The 24,087-nt window shown below is 42.8% G+C and overlaps 1 protein-coding gene across 1 annotated transcript; it reads left to right on the forward strand.

Annotated features, from left to right (window-relative positions):
• Positions 1–239: 239 nt before the first annotated feature.
• UPF3B (UPF3B regulator of nonsense mediated mRNA decay) lies at positions 240–19,533 on the forward strand. Its single transcript, XM_033201214.1, is given in 17 exon segments — positions 240–598; positions 1,496–1,603; positions 1,774–1,880; positions 9,034–9,132; positions 11,005–11,010; positions 11,013–11,111; positions 12,555–12,601; positions 13,069–13,097; positions 13,099–13,163; positions 13,166–13,219; positions 13,222–13,247; positions 13,641–13,679; positions 15,775–15,874; positions 15,877–15,934; positions 16,247–16,354; positions 16,356–16,539; positions 18,531–19,533. Coding segments are annotated over 17 exon segments (1,434 nt in total). The 5' UTR covers positions 240–443; the 3' UTR covers positions 18,681–19,533.
• The last annotated feature ends 4,554 nt before the right edge of the window (positions 19,534–24,087 follow it).

A 24,087-nucleotide genomic window follows, 5' to 3' on the forward strand; every position in this document is an offset into this window, starting at 1 on the left:
TATCTTTCGACCTGAAAAACTCTGAAGATGAAAGGATTCGATTTACTTACAAACAGGGACCCTGAGTTACCTCTGGCTCCTGAACGCCCAACAAAAGCGGGCAGCTGCTTTGCATGCCGGGACTTGTAGTCCCCGACAGTCACTTCAAGATGGCGGAGTTGCTAATGACGCGCGAAGGGGCGGGCCCAGAGGGAGTCTGCGCCGCGAGGGGATTGGGTGGTGCAGGAACTTGGCGGGCGGGAAGTAAAAACCAGGTGTTAAAACCTTTGCACTGGGAAAGGCCCAAGTCTCGCGAGAGCTTGGCAGGCCCCAGTGGAATATGGGGCCCGACTGATCATAAGGGGCATTTGTTGGGGGCGGAGCTTTGACGGGAGCTTCCCTGGAGCCGTTGGTGCCCGGGGTATCCCCGTTCCGGCCGAGCCGCTTCAGCGGGGGACGTAGCCATGAAGGAAGAGAAGGAGCACAGGCCTAAGGAGAAGCGAGTAACCCTGTTAACCCCCGCCGGGGCCACAGGCAGTGGTGGTGGGACCTCGGGGGACAGCTCCAAGGGGGAAGATAAGCAGGATCGCAACAAGGAGAAGAAAGAAGCGCTGAGCAAGTGCCCGGTCGGCCGCTGGCCCGGGAGAGGGCGGGACGGGTCCGCAGCGCGGGGAGGATGGCTGGGAATGGGGCTGGCCCCTTTCTCTCTCAGGTTCCCCTTCTTCTCTTCGCCTGAATGGAAGTCGCACCATCCTGGTTTATCCTTTCTCCCGAAATGGGGAGAGCCCCTCCCAGCCAAATCCTGGGTAGGGGCGAGGAAAAGGGGGGACTCCCCAAACGGGAAGGGTTTAGGTCAGAGCTGTGAGATGATAATGGGAGGAGAGAGCGACGGTATAAAGAATGAGGAACTAAAGGTGTAATTGGGGAGAAATGTTAAATACTGAAGGAGACATGAGGGATGGGAATATTATTCATGGAGGCGAGTTGGGGGAGAGTTCAGGGTGATTAATGGTACGGGAGGGTAGATCGAGAGCATCCTGTTTTGAGAGCAATGGGTGGATTTTTTGTATTCGTTAGAGTTTTGAATTCTTAAGTTCAATGGGCAAGGATTTTGTTTTAAGATGTGTTGGACGTGGGAGAAACTTGTTACTAAATCAAGAGTTCGTGGCACCCACAAAGACCAGGGTTGGCTTACTAATTTCTTGCCACTAGATCTGTTAAAAAATGGGTGATCGAAAATGATGCACAAACCTGGTAAACTGCAGGGCTGCTGTAAAGAGCAAAACCTGAGATTTTTCCCTGCTCCAGGTGGTTCTCATTTCCAAGCGTTTCTTTAAAACCGCGTTACTATTATGTTTGACTAATTCTGAGCATTGGGCTGCAGAATATTTTCTCCTGGTTTTTTACAAGTGATTTCATATTTTAAAAAGCCCAGCCTTCTTCAGGAACTGTGATTCTTTCAGGTGTGAGAGAAAATTGATTTTTACTAATTTTATTTTCCTTATGCATTTCTTAAGGTGGTAATTCGAAGATTACCTCCCACTTTGACCAAGGAGCAACTTCAGGAACATCTTCAACCTATGCCTGAGCATGATTATTTTGAGTTTTTTTCTAATGATACGAGGTAAAAAAAAAAAAAAAAAAAGAGGAAAGGGGTAAATGAAAAAGGTTTCTTTCACTCTTTTTATTCTACTGTTTTCCATTTAATTTTTGAGCTTGTCTTTAATATATGCATACTTGTAATTGGGCCAGACACCTGCAAGTACATTTACATAATTGCTTTCCTCTCTGCAGTTTGTATCCTCATATGTATGCCAGAGCATACATCAACTTTAAAAACCAAGAGGACATTATTTTGTTCAGGGATCGCTTTGATGGTTATGTATTCCTTGACAATAAAGGTGAGTTCTGGTAACTGAAATAAAAAGGGAATTTCTTTGTCATTTGTATGTTTAAGACAATGTGTGCATTGCGTGGCTTCCTGGGTGATAAAATGTGCAACATTTAAGTAAAGAATTTTACACAGTTGATAAGCTTGTTACAGTCTTATAAATAGACATGTGACTTTTCACAGTCCTTGGTTACTTTTATTAGCTTACTATTTTTTAATTTGATCAACTGAGTGAAATTGCAACTATTTTCTCCTCGTGTGACAAATTTTTTGCCCTGGCTTAAACCTGCTGTTTTGACTATAGAGTTTCAGCTGCAGTACTGATAAGTGACTCTTAAACTTGTTTGATAAGTTTTAAATATTTACTTCTTATTTTGCTTCAAAGACAAACATTTATTTAATTAACATCCATTAAGCCAACAGTTCCCAGTTGGGATACTGTTGAACATTCTCACAAAGTTGTACCTAATTAAAACGTGAAACCTGATACATTGGCCGGGGCGGTGGCTCAGGCCTGTAATCCCAGCACTTTGGGAGGCCAAGGCGGGCGGATCACAAGGTCAGGAGATCGAGACCATCCTGGCTAACACGGTGAAACCCCGTCTCTACTAAAAATACAAAAAATTAGCCGGGCGTGGTGGTGGGTGCCTGCAGTCCCAGCTACTCGGGAGGCTGAAGCAGGAGAATGGCGTGAACCCAGGAGGCGGAGCTTGCAGTGAGCCTAGATCTCCCCACTGCACTCCAGCCTGGGCGACAGAGCAAGACTCCGTTCCAAAAAAAAAAAAGAAGAAGAAACTTGATACATCTCGCCTGTAATCCCAGCACTTTGGGATGCCGAGGCAAGTGGATCACGAGGTCAGGAGATCGAGACCAGCCTGGCCAACATGGTGAAACCCCGTCTCTACTAAAAATACTAAAAAAAATTAGCCAAACACGGCGCCTGTAATCCCAGCTACTCAGGAGGCTGAGGCAGAAGAATCGCTTGAACCCGGGAGGCAGAGGTTGCAGTGAGCCGAGATCACGCCACTGCACTCCAGACTGGCAACAGAGCCAGACTCTGTCTCAAAAAAAAAAAAAAAAAAAACTTGATACTTCTCTTACTTTATATCTAGAAAGGTCCAGTCTATAGGCAAGACACATTTCTGCTTTAACACTCTATTATATGCTACCTACAACATTTAGCCAGAGAATGTCTAAGCTGCCATTTGCCACTTTTCTTTTTGGTTTGCAATTATAGGTAAATAGTGTGTCTTCTTGTTTAGTTTTGATTTTTTCAATATTCCTTCAAAGTTGGTAAAAATTAAATTTTTGTCAGGGACTATGCCATTAAAAATTGAAAGATTGCCAGTGTTTGTCCAACTTTTATTAATCTCCCCAAGCCAGCTATTTTTCCACTCCCACTATTTTATTCCAGTAGATATATAACTAGATTCTAGTTACTTAGCCTGGAAATCTGAGTTGTGTTTAATTTTTTCCTTTTTTAAAATCTCTTACATGTAAGTTATGAATCTTGTCAATTTATTGTTTATCTTTTGAGACAGGGTCTCCACCCAGGTTGGAGTGCTGTGCCGCAATCACAGCCCACTGCAGCCTGGAATTCCTGGACTCAAGCAACCCTCCCACCTAAGCCTCCTGAGTAGCTGGGACTACAGATGCATGTCACCATGCCTGGCTAATTTTCTTTAAATTTTTTTATAGGGATGGGGTCTTGCTATGTTACCCAGGCTAGTCTTGAACTCCTGGGTTCAAGTGATCCCCCCCACCTCAGCCTCCCAAAGTGCTGGGATTACAGGTGCAGGCCACCGTACCCAGCCCAACACCACTTATTAAAGAAACTATCTTTTCCCCATTGTGGTTTTTGTTTGTTTGTTTGTTTTGTTTTGTTTTTAAATCTTAGAGACAAGGTCTGCTTATATTGCCCAGGCTGGATTTTACTGTTTTTTTAATATCTTGTTCACCTAGACTTACAGTCACACTTTATGTTCTCATCACTTAATGTCTAGACAACCACTGTCTCTAAACTTACAGGATTTTCCATTTTGCCATTCTTGTATAATTATATTGCCATGAAATTAATCTTTTTGAAAATAAGGATTTAAATTAACGGTTGGGGGAAAAAAGTCCAAACTCCTTAGCCTGGTAGTCAGGGTCCTCCATATTCTGGCCTCACTTCTGTTTCTTCAGCCTGTCTTCCACAATTTCCCTCTGTTTCAGTCTGGTTTATCTATTCCTTCTCAAATATATTTTGGTTTTTGGTTTGTATTTTTGTTTTTTTCATTTTCTTTTCTTTTTTTTCTTTTCTTTTTTTCTTTTTCTTTTTTTTTTTTTTGAGACAGAGCCTTACTCTGTCACCCAGGCTGGAGTACAGTGGCACAATCTTGGCTCATTACAACCTCCGCCTTCTGGGTTCAAGCAATTCTCGTTCCTCAGCCTGTCGACTTAGCTGGGATTACAGGTATGTGCCACTACGCCCAGCTAATTTTTGTAATTTTAGTAGGGATGGGGTTTTACCATGTTGACCAGGCTGGTCTCGAACTCCTGGCCTCAAGCAATCCACTCGCCTCAGCCTCCCAAAGTGCTGGAATTACAGGCGTGAGCTACCATGCCTGGCCTGATACATCACAGTTTTGAAGCTAATCTGATTCTGTACTCACTGGGATTCTCAACATAATTTTTCCTCCATGACTGCTTTGCAATGCCTTCTGGTCAATTCTATTTATTTATTTATTTTTTTTGCTTATGTCTATATGCCAATGATTTAAGGATAGGATACCTTGTTTTTGACATTCTGTGACAGGGTGCTTGTGAATTTTTTCCATTAGTCACTTGAGGGTTTTATATTGAAATATAACTCACCTATAGTAAAATTCATCCTCTTAAAGCGTACAATTCAGTGGTTTCTGGTATATTCACAAAGTAGTACAACCATCAGTACTAATTCCAGAATGTTTTCATCCCTCCAAAAAGAAACCCATATCTATTAGTAGTTACCTCCCATTCTCTCCCTCCAGCCCCTGGCAACCACTAATCTACTTTATGTATCTATGATTTCCCTCCATTTCATGTAAATGTAATCATACAATATGTGGTCTTTTCTGACTGGCTTTTTTTACCTAGCACAATGTTTTCAAGGTCCATCCATGTTGTAACATATAACATGTCATTACCTCATTCCTTCTGCATTTTTTTTTTTTAATGGAGTCTCGCTCTGTAGCCCAGGCTGGAGTGCAGTGGCGCGATCTCGGCTCACTGCAAGCTCTGCCCCCTGGTTTCATGCCATTCTCCTGTCTCAGCCTCCCGTCTAGCTGGGACTACAGGCACCCGCCACCACGCCCGGCTAATTTTTTTTTTTTTTTTGTATTTTTAGTAGAGACAGGTTTCGCCGTGTTAGCCAGGATGATCTCGATCTCCTGACCTCGTGATCCACCCCGCCTCGGCCTCCCAAAGTGCTGGGATTACAGGCGTGAGCCACCGCGCCCAGCCTTCCTTCTGCATTTTTAAAAATTGTAAAATACACATAACATAAAATTTACCATCTTAACCATTTTAAGTGTACAGTTCAGTAGCATTAAAGTATATTCACACTGTTGTGCAACAATCTTGGGAACTTTTTCGTCTTTCAAAACTGAAACTCTTTACCCATTAAACAACTTATTTCCTTTCCTCCAGCCCCTGGCAACCACCATTATACTTTGTGTCTCTTATGAGTTTGACTACTCTAGGTACCACATATAGGTGGAAACATACAGTGTCTGTCTGGCTTATTTCATTTAGCATAATATTCTCAAGGTGTATCCATGTTGTAGCATGTGTCAGAATTTTCTTTTCTTTTTTGAGATGGAGTCTGGCTCTGTTGCCCAGGCTGGAGTGCAGTGGTGCGATCTCAGCTCACTGCAACCTCCGCCTCCTGGGTTCAAGCAATTCTCCAGCCTCAGCCTCCCAAGTAGCTGGGATTACAGGTGCCCACCACCACGCCTGGCTAATTTTTTTTGTATTTTTGGTAAAGACGGGGTTTCACTGTGTTGGCCAGGCTTGTTTCGAACTCCTGACCTCAGTGATCTGCCTGCCTCAGCCTCCCAAAATGCTAGGAATTACAGGCATGAGCCACTGCCCCCCAGCCTCATTTTTAAGACTAATATTCCATTATATATATATATATACCACATTTTGTGTATCCATTCATCTGTCAGGGGTATTCGAGTTGCTTCCACTCTTGGCTATTGTGAACAATATTGTTATGAACACAGATGTGCAATATTTGAGTCCCTGCTCTCACTTCTTTTGGATATATACCGAGAAGTGGAATTTCTGGGGTCATTTGATAATTCTATTTTTATTATTTATTTATTTGTTTATTTTGAGACGGAGTCTATCTGTGTCATACAGGCTGGAATACAGTGGCACGATTTCGGCTCACTGCAACCTCCACCTCCCAGGTTCAAGCAATTCTCCTGCCTCAGCCTCCTGAGTATCTGGGATTACAGGCACGGGCCACCACACCCTGCTAATTTTTTATATTTGTGGTAGAGATGGAGTTTCACCATGTTGGCCAGGCTGGTCTCAAACTCCTGACCTCAGGTGATCCGCCCGCCTCGGCCTCCCAAAGTGCTGGGATTATAGGTATGAGCCTCTGCGCCCCGCCGGTAATTCTTTTTTGTTTTTTGGTTTGTTTTTTGTTTTTTTGAGATGGAGTTTCACCCTTGTTGCCTAGGCTGGAGTAAGTACAATGGTGCGATCTTCCCTCATTGCAACCTCCACCTCCTGGGTTCAAGCGATTGTCCTGCCTCAGCCTCCTGAGTAGCTGGGATTACAGGTACCCACCACCACACCCAGCTAATTTTTGTATTTTTTTTTTTTTTTTTTTTTTTTTTTTTTTTTTGAGACGGAGTCTTGCTCTGTCGCCCGGGCTGGAGTGCAGTGGCCGGATCTCAGCTCACTGCAAGCTCCACCTCCCGGGTTTACGCCATTCTCCTGCCTCAGCCTCTCGAGTAGCTGGGACTACAGGCGCCCGCCACCTCGCCCGGCTAGTTTTTTGTATTTTAGTAGAGACAGGGTTTCACCGTGTTAGCCAGGATGGTCTCGATCTCCTGACCTCGTGATCCGCCCGTCTCAGCCTCCCAAAGTGCTGGGATTACAGGCTTGAGCCACCGCGCCCGGCTATTTTTGTACTTTTAGTAGAGATAGGGTTTTACCATGTTGGTCAGGCTGGCCCGGTAATTCTATTTTTAATGTTTTATGGAACTGCCATACTGTTTTCCATGGCAGCTGCATCATTGTACATTCCCACCAATACATGAGTGTTCCAGTTTCTGCACATCTTTGCCAACACTTGTTATTTCCTGCTTTTTTGATAGTAGTCCTCCTAATAGGCGTGAGATGATACCTCATTGTGGTTTTGATTTGCATTTCCCTAATGACTAGTAATGTTGAACGTATTTCCATATGCTTGTTAGCCATTTGTATACTGTCTTTGAAGAAATGTCATTCAAGTGTTTTGACCATTTTTTAAATTGGGTTATTTGGTTTTTTGTTGTTGAGTTACAGGAGTTCTTTATATATTCTAGATATTACCCCTTATCAGATAATATGGTTTACAAATATTTCTCCCATTCCATGGGTTGCCTTTTCACTCTGTTGATTGTGTCTTTTGATGCACAGAAGTTTCTAATTTTGACATAGTCCAATTTATCTTTTTTTACTTTTTTTTTTTTTTTTTTTTTTTTTTTGAGACGGAGTCTCGCTCTGTCGCCCGGGCTGGAGTGCAGTGGCCGGATCTCAGCTCACTGCAAGCTCCGCCTCCCGGGTTTACGCCATTCTCCTGCCTCAGCCTCCCGAGTAGCTGGGACTACAGGCGCCCGCCACCTCGCCCGCTAGTTTTTTTTTTTGTATTTTTTAGTAGAGACGGGGTTTCACCGTGTTAGCCAGGATGGTCCTCGATCTCCTGACCTCGTGATCCGCCCATCTCGGCCTCCCAAAGTGCTGGGATTACAGGCTTGAGCCACCGTGCCCGGCCTTTTTTTTGTTTTTTTTTTTTTTTTGCCAGGCTGGGGTACAGTGGCACAATCTCAGCTTACTGCAACCTCTGCCTCCCGGGTTCAAACGATTCTCCTGCTTCAGCCTCCCAAGTAGCTGGGATTACAGGCATGCACTACCACGCCTGGCTAATTTTTGTATTTTTATTTATTTTTATTTTTATTTACTTATTTTTTTGAGACGGAGTCTCACTCTGTCACCCAGGCTGGAGTGCGGTGGCGTGATCTCGGCTCACTGCAATCTTTGCCTCCCGAGTTCAAGCGGTTGTCATGCCTCAGCCTCCGGAGTAGCTGGGATTGCAGGTGCGTGCCACCATGTCTAGCTAATTTTTGTGTTTTTAGTAGAGACAGTGTTTCACCATGTTGGCCAGGCTGGTATCAAACTCCTGACCTCAAGTGATCATCCTGTCACCTCGGCCTCCCAAAATGCTGGATTATAGGCGAGAGCCACCATGCGTGGCCCAACGTGATTATTTTATATATGTATACATTGTGAAATGATTACCACAATCAAGTTAACACATTCATCACCTCACATAACACATCACCTCACATAGTTACACTTTTTAAAAATAACAGCTTTATTGAGATATAATTCACATGCCTGAAATATTCACCCTTTAAAGTATACAGTTCAGTGAATTTTAGTATATCCATAGACTTGTGAGCCTGTCACCACAATCTAAATTTAGAACATGTTCATCACCCCTCAGAGAAACCCCACCCATTAGTTGTCACTCCTCATTCTTCTCACCACTTCTACCCCAAACTTCAGGCAGCTACTAATCTACGTTCCGTCTCTATAGATTTGCCTATTTTTGAGATTTCTAACATTTTTAAATGAAAATTAGTTTGTAGGGTCTTTTTCACATTAAAATATCACATTTTATAAGTTGAATTTAAATGAATATTTTACTTCCATGCCGTATTGTTTCATTATGTTATCAGTGTGAATTTGTGGCTCCTTTTGTACTGTGTTGATTATGGTTGTGCCAGTGTGCTTTATGCCTTTGGGAGACCCTCTTCAGAAGACTGCCATCAAAAAAGTCCTAGAAAGCAATGGGTGATTCCTTATATCCACTTTTGACATTTTCTTTGTTATAGCTAGTGTGGTATTTTTTTTCTAAACAGGTCAGGAATATCCTGCTATAGTAGAATTTGCACCTTTTCAAAAAGCTGCAAAAAAGAAGACTAAGAAAAGAGATACCAAAGTCGGGACTATCGATGATGGTATAGTATAGCTCTAATTATATAATGTTATTGCTGTGGGGTTTTGAAAAATAATATCTTTGCGAGAGTTAATTCGACCCCAAAATTTTAAATTAGAAAATATACAAAATAAAGTAAGTGAGAAATGTTATTTGCCGATGGAAGCTTTGCTTAATTGTTAGAATAGAGAGGGTTTCTTGCACAGAATTTCTGCTCTCTTTGGCTAGGGCGTTTCATTCTTCAACCATTGAACAATATAATGTTGACTATTGAGTAACAAATCATCAAAGGTTTATTGATTAGAAAATAGTGGAAAGGCCGGACATGGTGGCTCACGCATGTAATCCCAGTACTTTGGGAGGCCAAGGCAGACGGATCACCTGAGGTCAGGAGTTCAAGATCAGCCTGACCAACATGGAGAAACTCTGTCTCTACTAAAAATATAAAATTAGCCGGGTATGGTGGCACATGCCTGTAATCCCAGCTATTTGGGAGGCTGAGGCAGGAGAATTGCTTGAACCCGGGAGGCAGAGGTTGCAGTGAGCTGAGATCGTGCCTTTGCACCCCAACCTGGGCAGCAAGAGCAAAACTCCGTCTCAAAAAAAAAAAAAGAAAAAATAGTGGACAAAAAATCAGGTTTCAAAGTTTAGCAGGTGCTTCTTGAGGCCTCACCATTTTTATGATTATTTATTTGATTGGTTTCCATTTATAAAGAAGAAGGTTTGAACTGTTGTAGGAAAATTTCCATACCCAGGTAACTTAAGTAGCTGAAGTTGTCCCTCCTATTTTCTGGCCTTTGAATATACAGTTAGCTACACACATAGTATTAGGTTGAACAGGAATAGAAGAACTGAGACCAGGTGCGGTGGCTCACACCTGTAATCCCAGCACTTTGGGAGGCCAAAGCAGATTAGCTGAGGTCAGGAGTTCGAGACCAGCCTGGCCAACATGGTGACACACCCCATCTCTACTAAAAACACAAAAATTATCTAGGCGGTAGCAGGCACCTGTAATCCCAGCTACTTGGGAGGCTGCTGAGGAAGAAGAATTGCTTGAACCCAGGAGGTGGAGGTTGCAATGAGCCGGGACCACGCCATTGCACTCCGTCTGGGCAACGAGCAAAACTCTGTCTCAAAAAAAAAAAAAAAAAAAAGAAATACAATAACTGAAAAACCAAAATAATTGCCATTTAAGGTATACTGGCTGCAGGTTTTGAGACCTCTGTAATGTTATGTTAGATAGCTGTTATACAACTTTATGTTGGATAAGGACTTAGGCCATATTTTATATCAGATTGATGTTTTAGAATCATCTAGTTTAATTTCCATCATTTGTTACTATTACAGGTATTTTATTTAAAAAAAAACACAGTAAAGACTCAATAACATAGCTGTGATATTGGTTTTATTACAGATTTAGATCTGGAAGACTTGATCAAGTGACATATAGAAACAAGCAATATAGTGACTTAGATGTGTCACCCTTTCTGATGTCAGAGGTCTAGGAGAGAACTCCAGGAATTACCATCACCTCAAGTGCCACACCTAGGACTTCTCTCTAATTTATCTTTTTGGAACACCTAACTTAGTAGGACAGTGACTTTTAAAAGCAAACTATATAATACCCCTAGTGGTTCTGTTATAATGCATGGTGTCTCATTTTTCCTGACCTCCATGTTATACCAGATTCCTATAGTGAGTATCAGTTATAGGAGTTCTGAGAGCAAATGACCAATTAAGCTCTAAATAGTCTACCTTGTGGGTATGGTTTGGTTTTTTTTTCATCTTCCATGAAGTAAAAAATTACCGTATTTGATAAATCAGTATCCTAGATAATGTCTTCTTTTTTGCTTAAAGTCTATGATGTTTTCTGTTTCCTTAAATGATTATTTAGATCCAGAAATAGAAAGTTTTTGGAAAGTTATGCCACAGATAATGAGAAAATGACATCTACTCCGGAGACACTGCTAGAGGAAATAGAAGCAAAAAATAGAGAATTAAAGTAAGTGGTGGGCAAAAGGAATTAGGGCAACAGCCTTTTCATCACTACCTAAGTCTGTCTCCTACCTCCATCAGTTGCTAGCTGTGTGACTTTGGGGAAGTTACTAGCTTCTCTGAGACTGTTACTGTAAAATGCAGATGGTAATACCTGCCTCACAGCATTATGAGAATTCATTAATAAGGTGGGAAAAATTCTTCGACCTATTTAGTGTCACACAAATGTAATATCAATACAAAAAGTTTGATGGCTGATAAGGAATGTTTAGACAGTGGTAAGCCTTTGAAGGTCAAATGGTATTTCCTAGTAATAAGTTCATATTCCTGAAAAAATTTTAACTTGAAAATACTGAAAAATGAAATTAGTTACTGCAAAATTGAAAACTACTTGAGGAATTCTAGCTTGGATGTTGGTTCTCAGTAATAGGCTGTCACTACTGTATCAGTAGCTGTAAACATGAGCATAATCTTTGACCCAGGATTCCACTCAGGAATTTATCCTAAGGAATATGTGGGGTTTTTTTGTGTTTTGGTTGTGGTTGTGTTGTTGTTGTTTGCTTTCTCTCTCTTTTTCTCTTTCCCTCTCTCTCTCTGTCTCTCTCTCTCTCTGTGTGTGTGTGTGTGTGTGTGTGTGTGTGTGTGTGTGTGTGTGTCTTGCTCTGTCGCCCAGGCTGGAGTGCAGTGGCGCAATCTCGGCTCACTGCAACTTCTGCCTCCCGGGTTCAGGCGATTCTGCTGCAGTATCTGGATTCTCCCAAGCAGCTGGAAGTACAGGCACCCGCCACTACGCCCGGCCAATTTTGTGTTTTTAGTAGAGCCGGGTTTCACCATGTTGGCCAGGCTGATCTCGAACTCCTGACCTCAAGTGATCTGCCAGCCTTGGCCTCCAAAAGTGCTGGGATTACAGGCAGAGCCACTGTGCCCGGCCAGGAATATGTGTTTTAAAAAATGGCTGTAAGGCTAATAGCTTATTCAGAATGTTGAAAATGAAAAATATTCCTCCAAAACTTGACTTTATTAATGGATACATAGTATAAGCCGTTTCTGATAACTTTCTTAGAATAAATTCCCAGAAGTGAAATTATGGGGTCAAAAGGATTAGATATTTTTAGCCCCTTCCCCCCAACTTCTTCCAGTTGAACAAGTTTACTTATGCTCAGTAAAACAAGAGAATGTCCTAAGTACTTAATTCTCATCAATTGGGAATAACTCTTTTAAGAAATTATTTTGTTGTTTTAATTTGAATTTCTTCACTTTTTAAAAGGTATTTTAATCCCATATTGTTGAAATCGAATGCTGTAAAACTTCTTTCTGATATTACAATTGTGATCTTTCTGCATAAGGGGTGTACACATTTTCCCACCTTGGGTGGTTGGCAGGGAATGTCAGAAATGGAATCCTTTCTAGGGGTTGATAAGTATTATTAATAATCTGTTTACATTTATGTAGCTAAAAAGACAACCCCACTTTTGAGCTTCCTGAAAAACAAGCAGGTAAATCTTTTGTCTTTATAGTTCTCTCAGTACTTTAATTTCATTGCTTTGCATTCTATAGACATTTTAAGAGCATTGGGTTTCTAGAGGATAAATAGCTTCTTTTTCCACCATTACTCTTTAAGGATTTGCCTTGGGTGTCACTTTCTGGCCCTCCTTCACTCTGATTGTTGGACCAGGGGTTCACTCTACAAACCTAGAATGTTCTTAGGTTGTGCCAGAGACACTCTTTTGATATTCTGAAAGCCTCTGGAGAGATAGTAAGGCAGCAGTGGAAGACTAATATTAGCAGGTCCTGGTCTTCATTGCCTTTCGTTTTCTGGGTGGAGTGGGGGTAACAGTGGTAGAATACCACTTTGTAGAAAGTAGGAAGGAAAGATTATTCAGTCGGGGGTCTACCATGCCTTCGGGATTGATTAGGGTTTTGGTGATGATATTTGAAGACTTGTGTTGATGTTTCTTTCTAGAGAATGAGAGAAGAAAAGAGAGAAGAAAGAGGAGGAGAGAATAGAAAGAAAAAGACAAAGAGAAGAAGAGAGGAGGAAATGGAAAGAAGAAGAGAAACGAAAAGGAAAGATATAGAAAAGTTAAAGAAGATAGACAGAATTCCAGAAAGGGACAATTAAAGGATGAACCAAAGATTAAGGTAGAGAGTACTGAAACTGACTGCATGTTGCTAAAAATTGCATGTATCTACTTCTTTAAATATGCATGTGTCTTGTGTTGGTGTAAATGAATTTTTTGTTTTGTTTTTGCTCTTTTGGGGGGAAGTGATCCAATAAAAATCTTTCCTGTAATGCTAATAGTATTAGTTTTTAAATTTAAGATCATTTAAAATGATTTAGTAGTATATTATTCTTCAGTGCAGATCTGTGCTATTTTTGTCATTGAAAATGTTTGATTTGTAGACTACTGTCCTCTAAATTCATAGTAAATGAGGGCTTAGGGCTGGCTGGCATGATTTATGGGTTTTATTCAGCTTTTCCTTCATAATTGATACATGAAGTTACCTCATTTGTTTGTTTTCCACTGTCTTCAGGTACACAGGTTTCTGTTACAAGCTGTGAATCAGAAAAATGTAAGGACCAAGTACATGATACAGAGCATCTAGTATCATGTCACACACACAGGTCTTAGCTAATAAGTCCTTTTGGTGGTGGTGGTGGTAGTGTTACTTGTTGAAAACCCCTTCAGATTGACTTGAGTCTTCTTAAAAGCTGAACTATTTTATTATAAATTTCTACTTTAAAAGGAAGCCCAGGTGACTTCCTGATGCTCTGCTGTGTTCCCAGAAGCTTCATTGACATACAGCTGGAGGACAACCATGCCTCATCTTCTTATACGCTTCTCATAACTGGCTGCCTTGTGGGAGGACTAGGGATAAATACCCTGCATTATGTGCCTTTCCTCTCACATGACTCCCATAGTATTTTCCTGCATATAGCTGGGAATCTGTGAGCAGCAGATTCGGATTCATGCATTGCATTTGGGAAGAAGAAAATCTGCAGAAAGATCCCAACCTTGCCACTTCCTTCTGAGGGCATGGCTTGGGTAGCCTTGTTTCAACATATTTCCTGGGGAGAAGTACTAGTACCTAGTACTTCAGATAAAGTCAAAGAAAATCTCACAGAGAGGGTGGCAGGGTCTCCTTATTTTATTTCCTGAAAACTCAGCAGTTTATGTAGTAAGGGTTCCCTAAGTAGTCTCTACGGGGCTCATTACTGGTGATGAGGGGCTTGGGGGAGGACGGAGTTTCTCATCTTAATTCTTTCCAGCAATCTCTCTGCTATGCCACAAGTGACTGACTTGCTATTCCTAACAATCAGCAGGCAGAAGGTAGAGCCAGCCATGCTAGAGACATCATTAATGTTTTATTAGAGTAATGAACACCTTGGTTTCTAATAAGGATGTTCATTGGAGAAATAAGAGCACTTCCAATGAAATCTGTACATGGTATCCTCACTTCACACTGGTGCTTCTCAGTGTGCATTTTGGACTCACCATTTGCAGTGGCTGTCTGTGTGCCAAAGTGCTTTGTGCTTATATCTTGTGGTGCTTTGCCTTTTGCTTAGTAATTTACATGATGCCTTCACCCTGAGATGAACCTTGTATGATGCCTTCACTCTGAGACTTGAAATTCTTCTATTTTGCCTAAGAATCTCTCTGATTATCCAACACTTGGAGGTATTCTCGAGAGATTTATAGCAGGGATGTGAGAAACAATGGCATTTTTGAACATGTGTCAGTATCTATGGCATTGAATACAGAGTTCCTACTCAGTAGAGATGGAACTTCACTATTTGGTTGTATAAGGCATTTAGATTTTTAAATCAAATGCCAAATAATTCTTGTTGTTCATCTTAATGGCAAGAAATTGTACCATCATAAGTATGTTATTCTCAGGATCAAGGCAAAATTATTCCTGCAATGGATCTCTCCTTTGGTGACCAAGATATTTGTCATTCCAAGCACTTCATAAAAACAGTCCCAACAGAAATGATCTGCCTAGCACTTAAAATTTGTGGGCTATTTCCCATCAAGTTATATCAAAATGCTGGTTTGCTACAGAAGCATACTTCGAAGTATGCATTGGTTCACTTAAAGGTTGACCCACTTAAAGCCAAAGGAGGCCGGGCACAGTGGCTCACACCTGTAATCCCAGCACTGTGGGAGGTGGAGACAGAAGGATGGTGTGAGCCCAGGAGTTTGAGACCAACCTGGGCAACATGGTGAGACCCTGTCTCTACAAAAAAATTTAAAAATTAGCAGATGTAGTGGCATGCACCTGTTGGCCCAGCTACTCAAGAGGCTGAGGCAGGAGGATCACTTGAGCCCAGGAGGTCAAGGTTGCGGTGAGCCATGTTCATGCCACTGCACTCCAGCATGGGCAACAGAGCGAGACCCTGCCTCAGAATAAAAGCCAAAGGAGTCTTGATCCTATTGCCGCAAAGTGATTAAACCAATTAGTTCAAGTGGATAACACTTTAATAGCATCCTTTTAGTAAATTACTGCTCTCGTGCACTAGTTGTTCACCTGAAAGGTTACGCGCACCTGCAGAGATAGGGGGCCTTGTCTAGTGTAAATTTTAAATATTTGGTATACTGGGTTTTTAATAGAATCAGAAGATAGTGTCCCAGCCTTCAAAATAAAAATAAACATTTTCTTTTTAAAGCTGCTCAAGAAGCCAGAAAAAGGAGATGAAAAAGAATTGGACAAAAGAGAAAAAGCCAAGAAATTGGACAAAGAGAATCTCAGTGATGAAAGAGCCAGTGGCAAAGTTGTACATTGCCCAAGCGTTCTGATAGTGAACTTAAAGATGAAAAACCAAAGAGGTCAGTAGTCAAGGACTCTTTGTTATGTTTGATTTATACTGCTAGTTTTGCTGCTATGTCCTAGACATGTACCTGAATTAAGATAAGCTGTTTTATGCAGGGCAGGGGGATGAGGAGGAACGGTTTCAGATATATCCCTGTATCTTGATCTGAGTTGAATGGTTTTGGGGTTTTGTTCCTTTTTAAAACACTAGTATTTTTCACTCTGCTCTAAAAGTGCAACTCATTGCAGGGGCCAAATCAGAATCACAGGTTCTGCATTTGTGATTACAAGATCTTTCAGGGTTCTGTCTCAGAGTGTTTTTCGTGCAGACCTGAAGAGGAGAGTGGCAGAGACTACAGGGAGAGGGAACGGGAATATGAACGAGATCAGGAGCGCATTCTTCGAGAAAGAGAGAGGCTGAAGCGGAAGAGGAAGAGCGCGTAGGCAGAAGGAGCGCTATGAGAAAGAGAAGACTTTTAAGAGAAAAGAAGAAGAAATGAAAAAAGAGAAAGACACACTTCGGGATAAAGGAAAGAAGGCTGAAAGTACAGAATCAATAGGCAGCTCAGAAAAAACTGAAAAGAAAGAAGAAGTGGTCAAGAGAGATCGAATAAGAAACAAGGTGCTGATTGTCATTAAACTTGTTTATGAGGGTTTTTTTTTTTCCCCTTTCCTGCAAGTGTAAAGAAAGGGCTAGTTCACTGTTGTTATAGAATTTTTTAAAGGGGAACTTTAATAATCTGCAAGTTTTTGTTTTTCTTTTTTTTTTTTGAGACGGAGTCTTGCTGTGTTGCCCAAGGTGGACTGCAGTGGCGCAATCTCGCTCACTGCAAGCTCCGCCTCCTGGGCTCACGCCATTCTCCTGCTTCAGCCTCCCGAGTAGCTGGGACTACAGGCACCTACCACCACGCCTGGCTAATTTTTTTTTTGGTTTATAGTAGAGTCGGGGTTTCACCGTGTTAGCCAGGATGGTCTTGATCTCCTGACCTCGTGATCTGCCTGCCTCGGCCTCCCAAAGTGCTGGGGTTACAGCATGAGCCACCATGCCTGGCCAACTTTTTTCAGTCTTGGCTGGGCTTTTATTAACTTACTATAGAAATTGTAAACATACACAAAAGTAGAATAGAGAATAGTATGATGGGCCAGGCGCAGTGGCTTACACTTGTAATCCCAGCACTTTGGGAAGCTGAGGTGGGTGGATTGCTAGAGCCTAGGAGTTCTAGACCAGACTGGCCAACATGGTGAAACCACGTCTCTACTAAAAATACAAACATCAGCTGGATGTGGTGGTGTACACCTGTAATCTCAGCTCATCCAGGCTGGAGTGCAGTGGCACAATCTTGGCTCACCACAACCTCCACCTCCTGGGTTCAGGTGATTCTCCTGCCTCAGCCTCCCGAATAGCTGGGACTACAGGTGCGAGCCACCATGCCTGGCTAATTTTTGTATTTTTAGTAGAGACGGGGTTTCACCATGTTGGCCAGGCTGGTCTCGAACTCCTGACCTCAGGTGATTCTCCTGTCTTAGCCTCCCAAAGTGCTGGGATTACAGGCGTGAGCCACCGTGCCCAGCCTAATGTCTTTTTTTAATAGGACCTAAACAAATTCCACAAATTATACTTGCTTGAAATGTCTCCTTCAGTTCTCTTTTGTTTTTAATGTATTTTTTGAGACAGTCTTGCTGTGTCACCCAGGCTGGAGTGCGGTGGCATAATCTCAGCTCACTGTAGCCTCAACCTCCTGGGCTTAAGCAATCCCCCCCCACCTCAGCCTCCAGAATACCTGAGACTACAGGCATGTATCACCATGCCCAGCTAATTTTTAAGTTTTTTTGTAGAGATGAAGTCTCCCTATGTTGCTCAGGCTGGTGTCAAACTTTTGAGCTCAACCGATCCTCCCAAAGTATTGGGAATACAGGTGTGAGCCCTGCACCCAGCCAAGTTTTCTTTTAATCTAAACAATTTCCCCTTCTCTTGTTTTCCTACCATTTGTTGCAGAAACCAATTTGTCTTATAGGGCTTTTCCTGTTCTGAATTGGCAGATTACATCCCCGTGGTGTTAACATGTTCCTCTATCTTCTGTGCTTCCTTTAAAACTGGCACTTAGGGCCTGGCATGATGGCTTATGCCTGTAATCCCAACAGTTTGGGAGGCCAAGTCAGGAGGATCACTTGAGCCCAAGAGTTGGAAACCAGCCAGGGCAACATAGGGAGAACCCGTTTGTACTAACAATGTAAGAACAGCCCAGCGTGGTAGCACGTGCCTATAATCCCAACTACTAGGGACCTGAGGTGGGAGGATCATTTGAGTGTGGAATGTTGAGGCTGCAATAAGCCATGATCGTCCCACTTGCTCTTCAGCCTGGGTGACAGGGTAAGGCCCTATCTCCAAAAAATAATTTACCCAAGCATATAAAATAGTAATTACAAAATGGTTGCTTTTCTTTGGAGATGGAGAGAGGAAGTAGGCAAGTTGTCATTTACCATGCCTTCACATGTTTGGTCTTAAATGACTTCACTTGAGTATATATTCATACATAAAACTATGACTCTTAAAATCCCATATAAAAGCTTAATAGCATTGTTGTAACAGTAACATATTTTATTGTACTTCAGGATCGTCCAGCGATGCAGCTTTACCAACCAGGAGCTCGAAGCCGAAATCGACTCTGTCCCCCTGATGACAGCACCAAGTCTGGAGATTCAGCAGCAGAAAGGAAGCAGGAAAGTGGTATTAGCCATAGAAAAGAAGGAGGAGAGGAGTGATAAGTCCAGATGGCCTTAGGTGTCCTGACTGTCTAGGCAGCCAAAGAGCACACGTTAAGCAATCCAGAAGTGCCTTCAGGGCAAAGGAATAGAGAGAAAGGGAGTCGCTGTGCTGGTGGGGTACACTGCAGAGGAGTAAGTCTTGTGTCAAAGCAGGAATCTGATCTGAGGTTCAGAATTGGAAGTACAATTTCATTGCTTTTGCAATTTCTACAATTAATTTAAAGTGTCAGAAAAAGGTGACGGCGAGGACATGCATTGCAATTGCAGGGGGAATTGTCAAGGAAGACTTCATCACATATGACACGAGAGAAAAGTAAGAGCTGGTTCTAAAATCAAAAGCTGTTGTTCATCCTGAATTGAATTTTCTGAATTTGGGTAGAGCAGAGTCGCTTTGAAGCCTTGTTCCGATCTAGTTCTATTGCATTGTTGATGATAAGTGTTGACTTTGGGTAGTGTAGAAGCAACAAGCATGTCCTTGTAGTACAAGTACAGTGAAGGATACATCACACTTTCATTGATGCAAAAATTTAAATAGTTATGTTACTTCTGTATCCAGTGTCCTAAAGTTTTAGGATTAGTTTTAGTTTTTTGTTTGCTTATATGAGCTTAGCATAAAGAATATTTTTAAACATCATGTTTTGTCTTCAGCATTTTTTCTATTAAGAGGTGAAATGTAGTCCTTGTTTGATTCTTGACAATCCAGTGTGTGTTTGATCTTAGGTCTCATGATCTGAGTGCATACCCTCTCCAGGAAGGAAACTGCACCAATGTCTATTCCTGTTAAATAGCAACTTTTAGTCTCAGCGTTTTGTTTTGATGTCAATAAATAGTAACAGCATTCAAGTGTGAAGCTAAGTGTGTTTATTAACTTTACTAAATAGCTATGAGTTTTGAGAAATTAAATTTTTGACATCTGACATCACTTACCTTCTGGCGAGGCCAAAGGGAGCTTTAACTCATGGCAGAAGGTGGCAGGAGCAGTCATCTCACCCAAAACTTCTCTACAAATAAAAGTCTATTAATTTAAACAAAATAGGCTGGACGCAGTGGCTCACGCCTGTAATCACAGCATTTTGGGAGGCCTGGGTGGGCGGATCACTTGAGATCAGGAGTTTGAGACCACCCTGGCAAACATGGTGAAACCCCATCTCTACTAAAAGTATAAAATTCGGCCGGGCGCGGTGGCTCAAGCCTGTAATCCCAGCACTTTGGGAGGCCGAGACGGGCGGATCGCGAGGTCAGGAGATCGAGACCATCCTGGCTAACACAGCGAAACCCCGTCCTACTAAAATAGAAAAAACTAGCCGGGCGAGTGGTGGGCGCCTGTAGTCCCAGCTACTCGGGAGGCTGAGGCAGGAGAATGGCGTAAACCGGGAGGCGGAGCTTGCAGTGAGCTGAGATCCGGCCACTGCACTCCAGCCTGGGCGACAGAGCGAGACTCCGTGTCAAAAATAAAAAAAATAAAAAAAATAAAATAAAATAAAATTATCGGCCGGGCGCGGTGGCTCAGGCCTGTAATCCCAGCACTTTGGGCGGCGGAGACGAGCGGATCACGAGGTCAGGAGATCGAGACCATCCTGGCTAACACGGTGAAACCCCGTCTCTACTAAAAATACAAAAACTAGCCAGGCGAGGTGGCGGGCGCCTGTAGTCCCAGCTACTCGGGAGGCTGAGGCAGGAGAATGGCGTAAACCCGGGAGGCGGAGCTTGCAGTGAGCTGAGATCTGGCCACTGCACTCCGGGCGACAGAGCGAGACTCCGCCTCAAAAAAAAAAAATTATCTGGACGTGGTGGTGGGCACCTGTAATCCCAGCTACTCGGGAGGCTGAGGCACAAGAATTGCTTGAGCCTGGAAGGTAGAGGTTGCAGTGAGTCAAGATCGTGCCTCTGCACTCCAGCCAGGGCAACAGAGCAAGACCCCATCTCTAAAATAATTTTTAAAAATTAGCTGGGCATGGTGGTGTGCACCTGTAGCCCCAGCTACTCAGGAGGCTGAAACTGGAGGATCACTTCAGTCTGGGAAGTCAAGGCTGCAGTGAGCCATGATCACACCAGTGTACTCCGGCCTTGGTTACAGAGTGAGACCCTGCCTCAAAAAATTTTTTTAAATTATAATTTACGCCGGGCGCGGTGGCTCAAGCCTGTAATCCCAGCACTTTGGGAGGCCGAGACGGGCGGATCACGAGGTCAGGAGATCGAGACCATCCTGGCTAACACTGTGAAACCCCGTCTCTACTAAAAAATACAAAAAACTAGCCGGGCGAGGTGGCGGGCGCCTGTAGTCCCGGCTACTCGGGAGGCTGAGGCAGGAGAATGGCGTGAACCCGGGAGGCAGAGCTTGCAGTGAGCTGAGATCCGGCCACTGCACTCCAGCCCCGGCGACAGAGTGAGACTCCGTCTCAAAAAAAAAAAAAATTATAATTTACAAATAAATATAAACTGTTAGAAACAATAGGAGAGCAAGTGTTTGTTCATTTTCTGCCTCCTTTTCTTCAGATACATGTTTGATTTCTTTGGAAATAAAGGTAGGATGGAGACAACTCAAACCCTGGCTATCTAAACAATAATTGAGCACCTCAGTATGTGTTGACATTGACACTATGGTAGTGAACACAACGTGGTTGCTTTCTCACGATGCTTATAGCCATGGGGAGTTAGCTGCTCTCGTGGAGAGAAGTGATGCTAAGGGAAAGAGGCAGGAAAAATTGAAAGGGTGAGGGCAGTGGGGGTAACTAGTTCCAGGGCAGTGAAAAAGGGTGACTTGGGCATTCATGAAGCTTTAATGCCTTCAAAATCTGGAGGAACTGAAACTGGACCACCCTCCACAGCATGCATGCATAAGGTAGTCCGGAGACAGTAATTAAGCTTTGATTATAAAATTAAGATGTAATTTTCTATGGTATTCACAGATGTTATCTTTAATTCCATAGGGGAAAGGTTAATTAAGGAGGTTTTATAACTTTTTGTTGGTATAAAGAGTCCTGTATGTTACATGTTTTTGATGGCAGGGTGGGGGTAGGCTGCCTAGATTTTTCTTTACTGCCTCTGGGCTGTCCTTTATACGACAAAAATTTATTATACTAATTGTATTATTATTCAAGGTAGCCAAGATTACACTTGGTGAATTCTTGGAAAGTATATGCTGACAGCTATATACGTAGGATTAGTCGTCCTTAGAAATCTCACAAAAGGCCAGGCATGGTGGCTCACGCATGTAATCCCAGCACTTAGGAAAGCCATGGTGGGTGGATCACATGGGGTCAGGAGTTTGAGACCAGTCTGGCCAACATGGCAAAACCGCATCTCTACTAAAAAATACAAAAATCCAGGTGTGGTGGTGGGCACCTGTTATCCCAGCTACTCGGGAGGCTGAGGCATAAGAATCGCTTGAACCTGGGAGGCAGAGATTGCAGTGAGCCAAGATTGTGCCACTGCAATCCAGCCTGGGCAGCAGAGTGAGACTCCCTCTCAAAAAAAGGAATGAAATGGGCCAGGTGTGATGGCTCATACAGGTAATCCTAGCATTTAGGAGGCCAAGGCAAGAGGATCACTTAACTTCAGGAATTTGAGACCAGCCTGGGCAACATAGGGAGACCCCATCTCTACTAAAAATTTAAAAACTTAGCCCAGTGTGGGAGAGTGTGCCTGCAATCCCAGCTATTAGGGAGCTGAAGTGGGAGGATCACCTGTATCTGGAATGTCGAGGCTGCAGTGAGCCGCAATTGTGCTACTTGCACTTCAACCTGGTGACACAGTGAGACCCTGTAAAGGAAATCTACCTAGGCTTATAAAATAATAATTACAAAATGATTGCTTTTCGTTGGAGATGGAAAGAGGAAGTAGAGAAGTTGTCATTTACCATGCCCTCATATTTATGGTCTTAAATAACTGGGCTTTAGGATATATAATATATAACTTATGATTCAGAAAATCCCATGTAAAAGCTTAGTAGCATTGTTGTAACAGTAACATATTTCATTGTACTTCAGGATCGTCCAGGGATGCAGTCTTACCATCCAGGAGCTCAAAGCCACTGTCAACACTATTTTCCTGATGACAGCACCAACTATAGATACTCACCAGTAGAAGAAAAGCAGGAAAGTAGTATTAGCCATAGAAAAGAAGGAGGAGGCCAGGCGTGATGGCTCACACCTGTAATCCCAGCACTTTGGGAGGCGGAGGCGGGCAGATCGCTTGAGGTCAGGACTTCGAGACCAGCCTGGCCAACATGGTGAAACCCAGTCTCTACTAAAAATACAAAAATCTGTCGGGTGTCGGGGCAGGTGCCTGTAGTCCCAGCTACTGGGGAGGCTGTGGCAGAATTGCTTGAACCCAGGAGGTGGAGGTTGCAGTGAGCCAAGATTGCGCCATTGCACTCCAGCCTGAGCAACAGAGTAAGACTCCATCTCAAACAAACAAACGAAAAAAAAGAGAAGGAGAGGTGTGTGATAAGTCCTGATGCCATAGGTGTCCTGACTGTCTAGGCAGCCAAAGGACACATGGTAAGCCATCCAAAAGTGCCTTCAGGGCAAAAGAATAGAGAGAAAGGGGGTCACTGTGCTGGTGGGGTACACTGCAGAGGAGTAAATTTTGTGTCAAAGCAGGAATCTGGTCAGAGGTTCCGAATTGGGAGTACAATTTCATTGTTTTTGCAGTTTCTACAAATTATTGTCAGAAAAAGCTGATGGTGAGGACATGCATTGCAGTTTGCAGGAGGGAAATGTCAAATGAGGACTTCATCACATATGACATGAGAGAAAAGTAAAAGCTGTTTCTAAAATCAAAAGCTGTTGTTCATCCTGAATTGAATTTTCTTAATTTGGGTGGCGTAGAGTCTCTTTGAAGTCTTGTTCCGATCTCCTTCTGTTGCATTGTTGATGGTAACTGTTGACTTTGTGTAGTGTAGAAGCAAGAAGCATGTCCTCATAGTACAAGTGCAGGGAAGGATAGAACAAACTTTCGTTGATGCAAACATTTATTTATTATTTATTTATTTATTTATTTTTGAGACAGAGTACTGAGTTCACCTCTTGGAAGTATTGAAAGGAGATGAACGATATTAGTTTCTGCCTTCACTAGCTTACCTTGGTTTTTTCCACCAGGGAAAAATCAATTCATGGTTCACTACTATATTAGGCCATTCTTGCATTGCTATAAAGAAATGTCCAAGACTTGTTAGTTTATAAGAAAAGAGGTTTAATTGGTTCACAGTTCTGCAGGCTGTACAAGCATGGCATCTGACATCTCTCAGCTTCTAGGAGGCCTCAGGGAGCTTTTACTCATGGCAGAAGGTGAAGCAGGAGCAGGCATCTCACGTCACAGAGTGAGCAAGATAGTGAGTGCGGGGAGGAGATGCCACACTTTACAACAACCAGCTCTGTAAGCACTCACTATGGAGAGGACA

The sequence above is a fragment of the Trachypithecus francoisi genome, unplaced genomic scaffold, assembly GCF_009764315.1.
Source record: "Trachypithecus francoisi isolate TF-2019V2 unplaced genomic scaffold, Tfra_2.0 Lachesis_group6, whole genome shotgun sequence".
In the NCBI taxonomy this organism is placed as follows: domain Eukaryota; kingdom Metazoa; phylum Chordata; class Mammalia; order Primates; family Cercopithecidae; genus Trachypithecus; species Trachypithecus francoisi.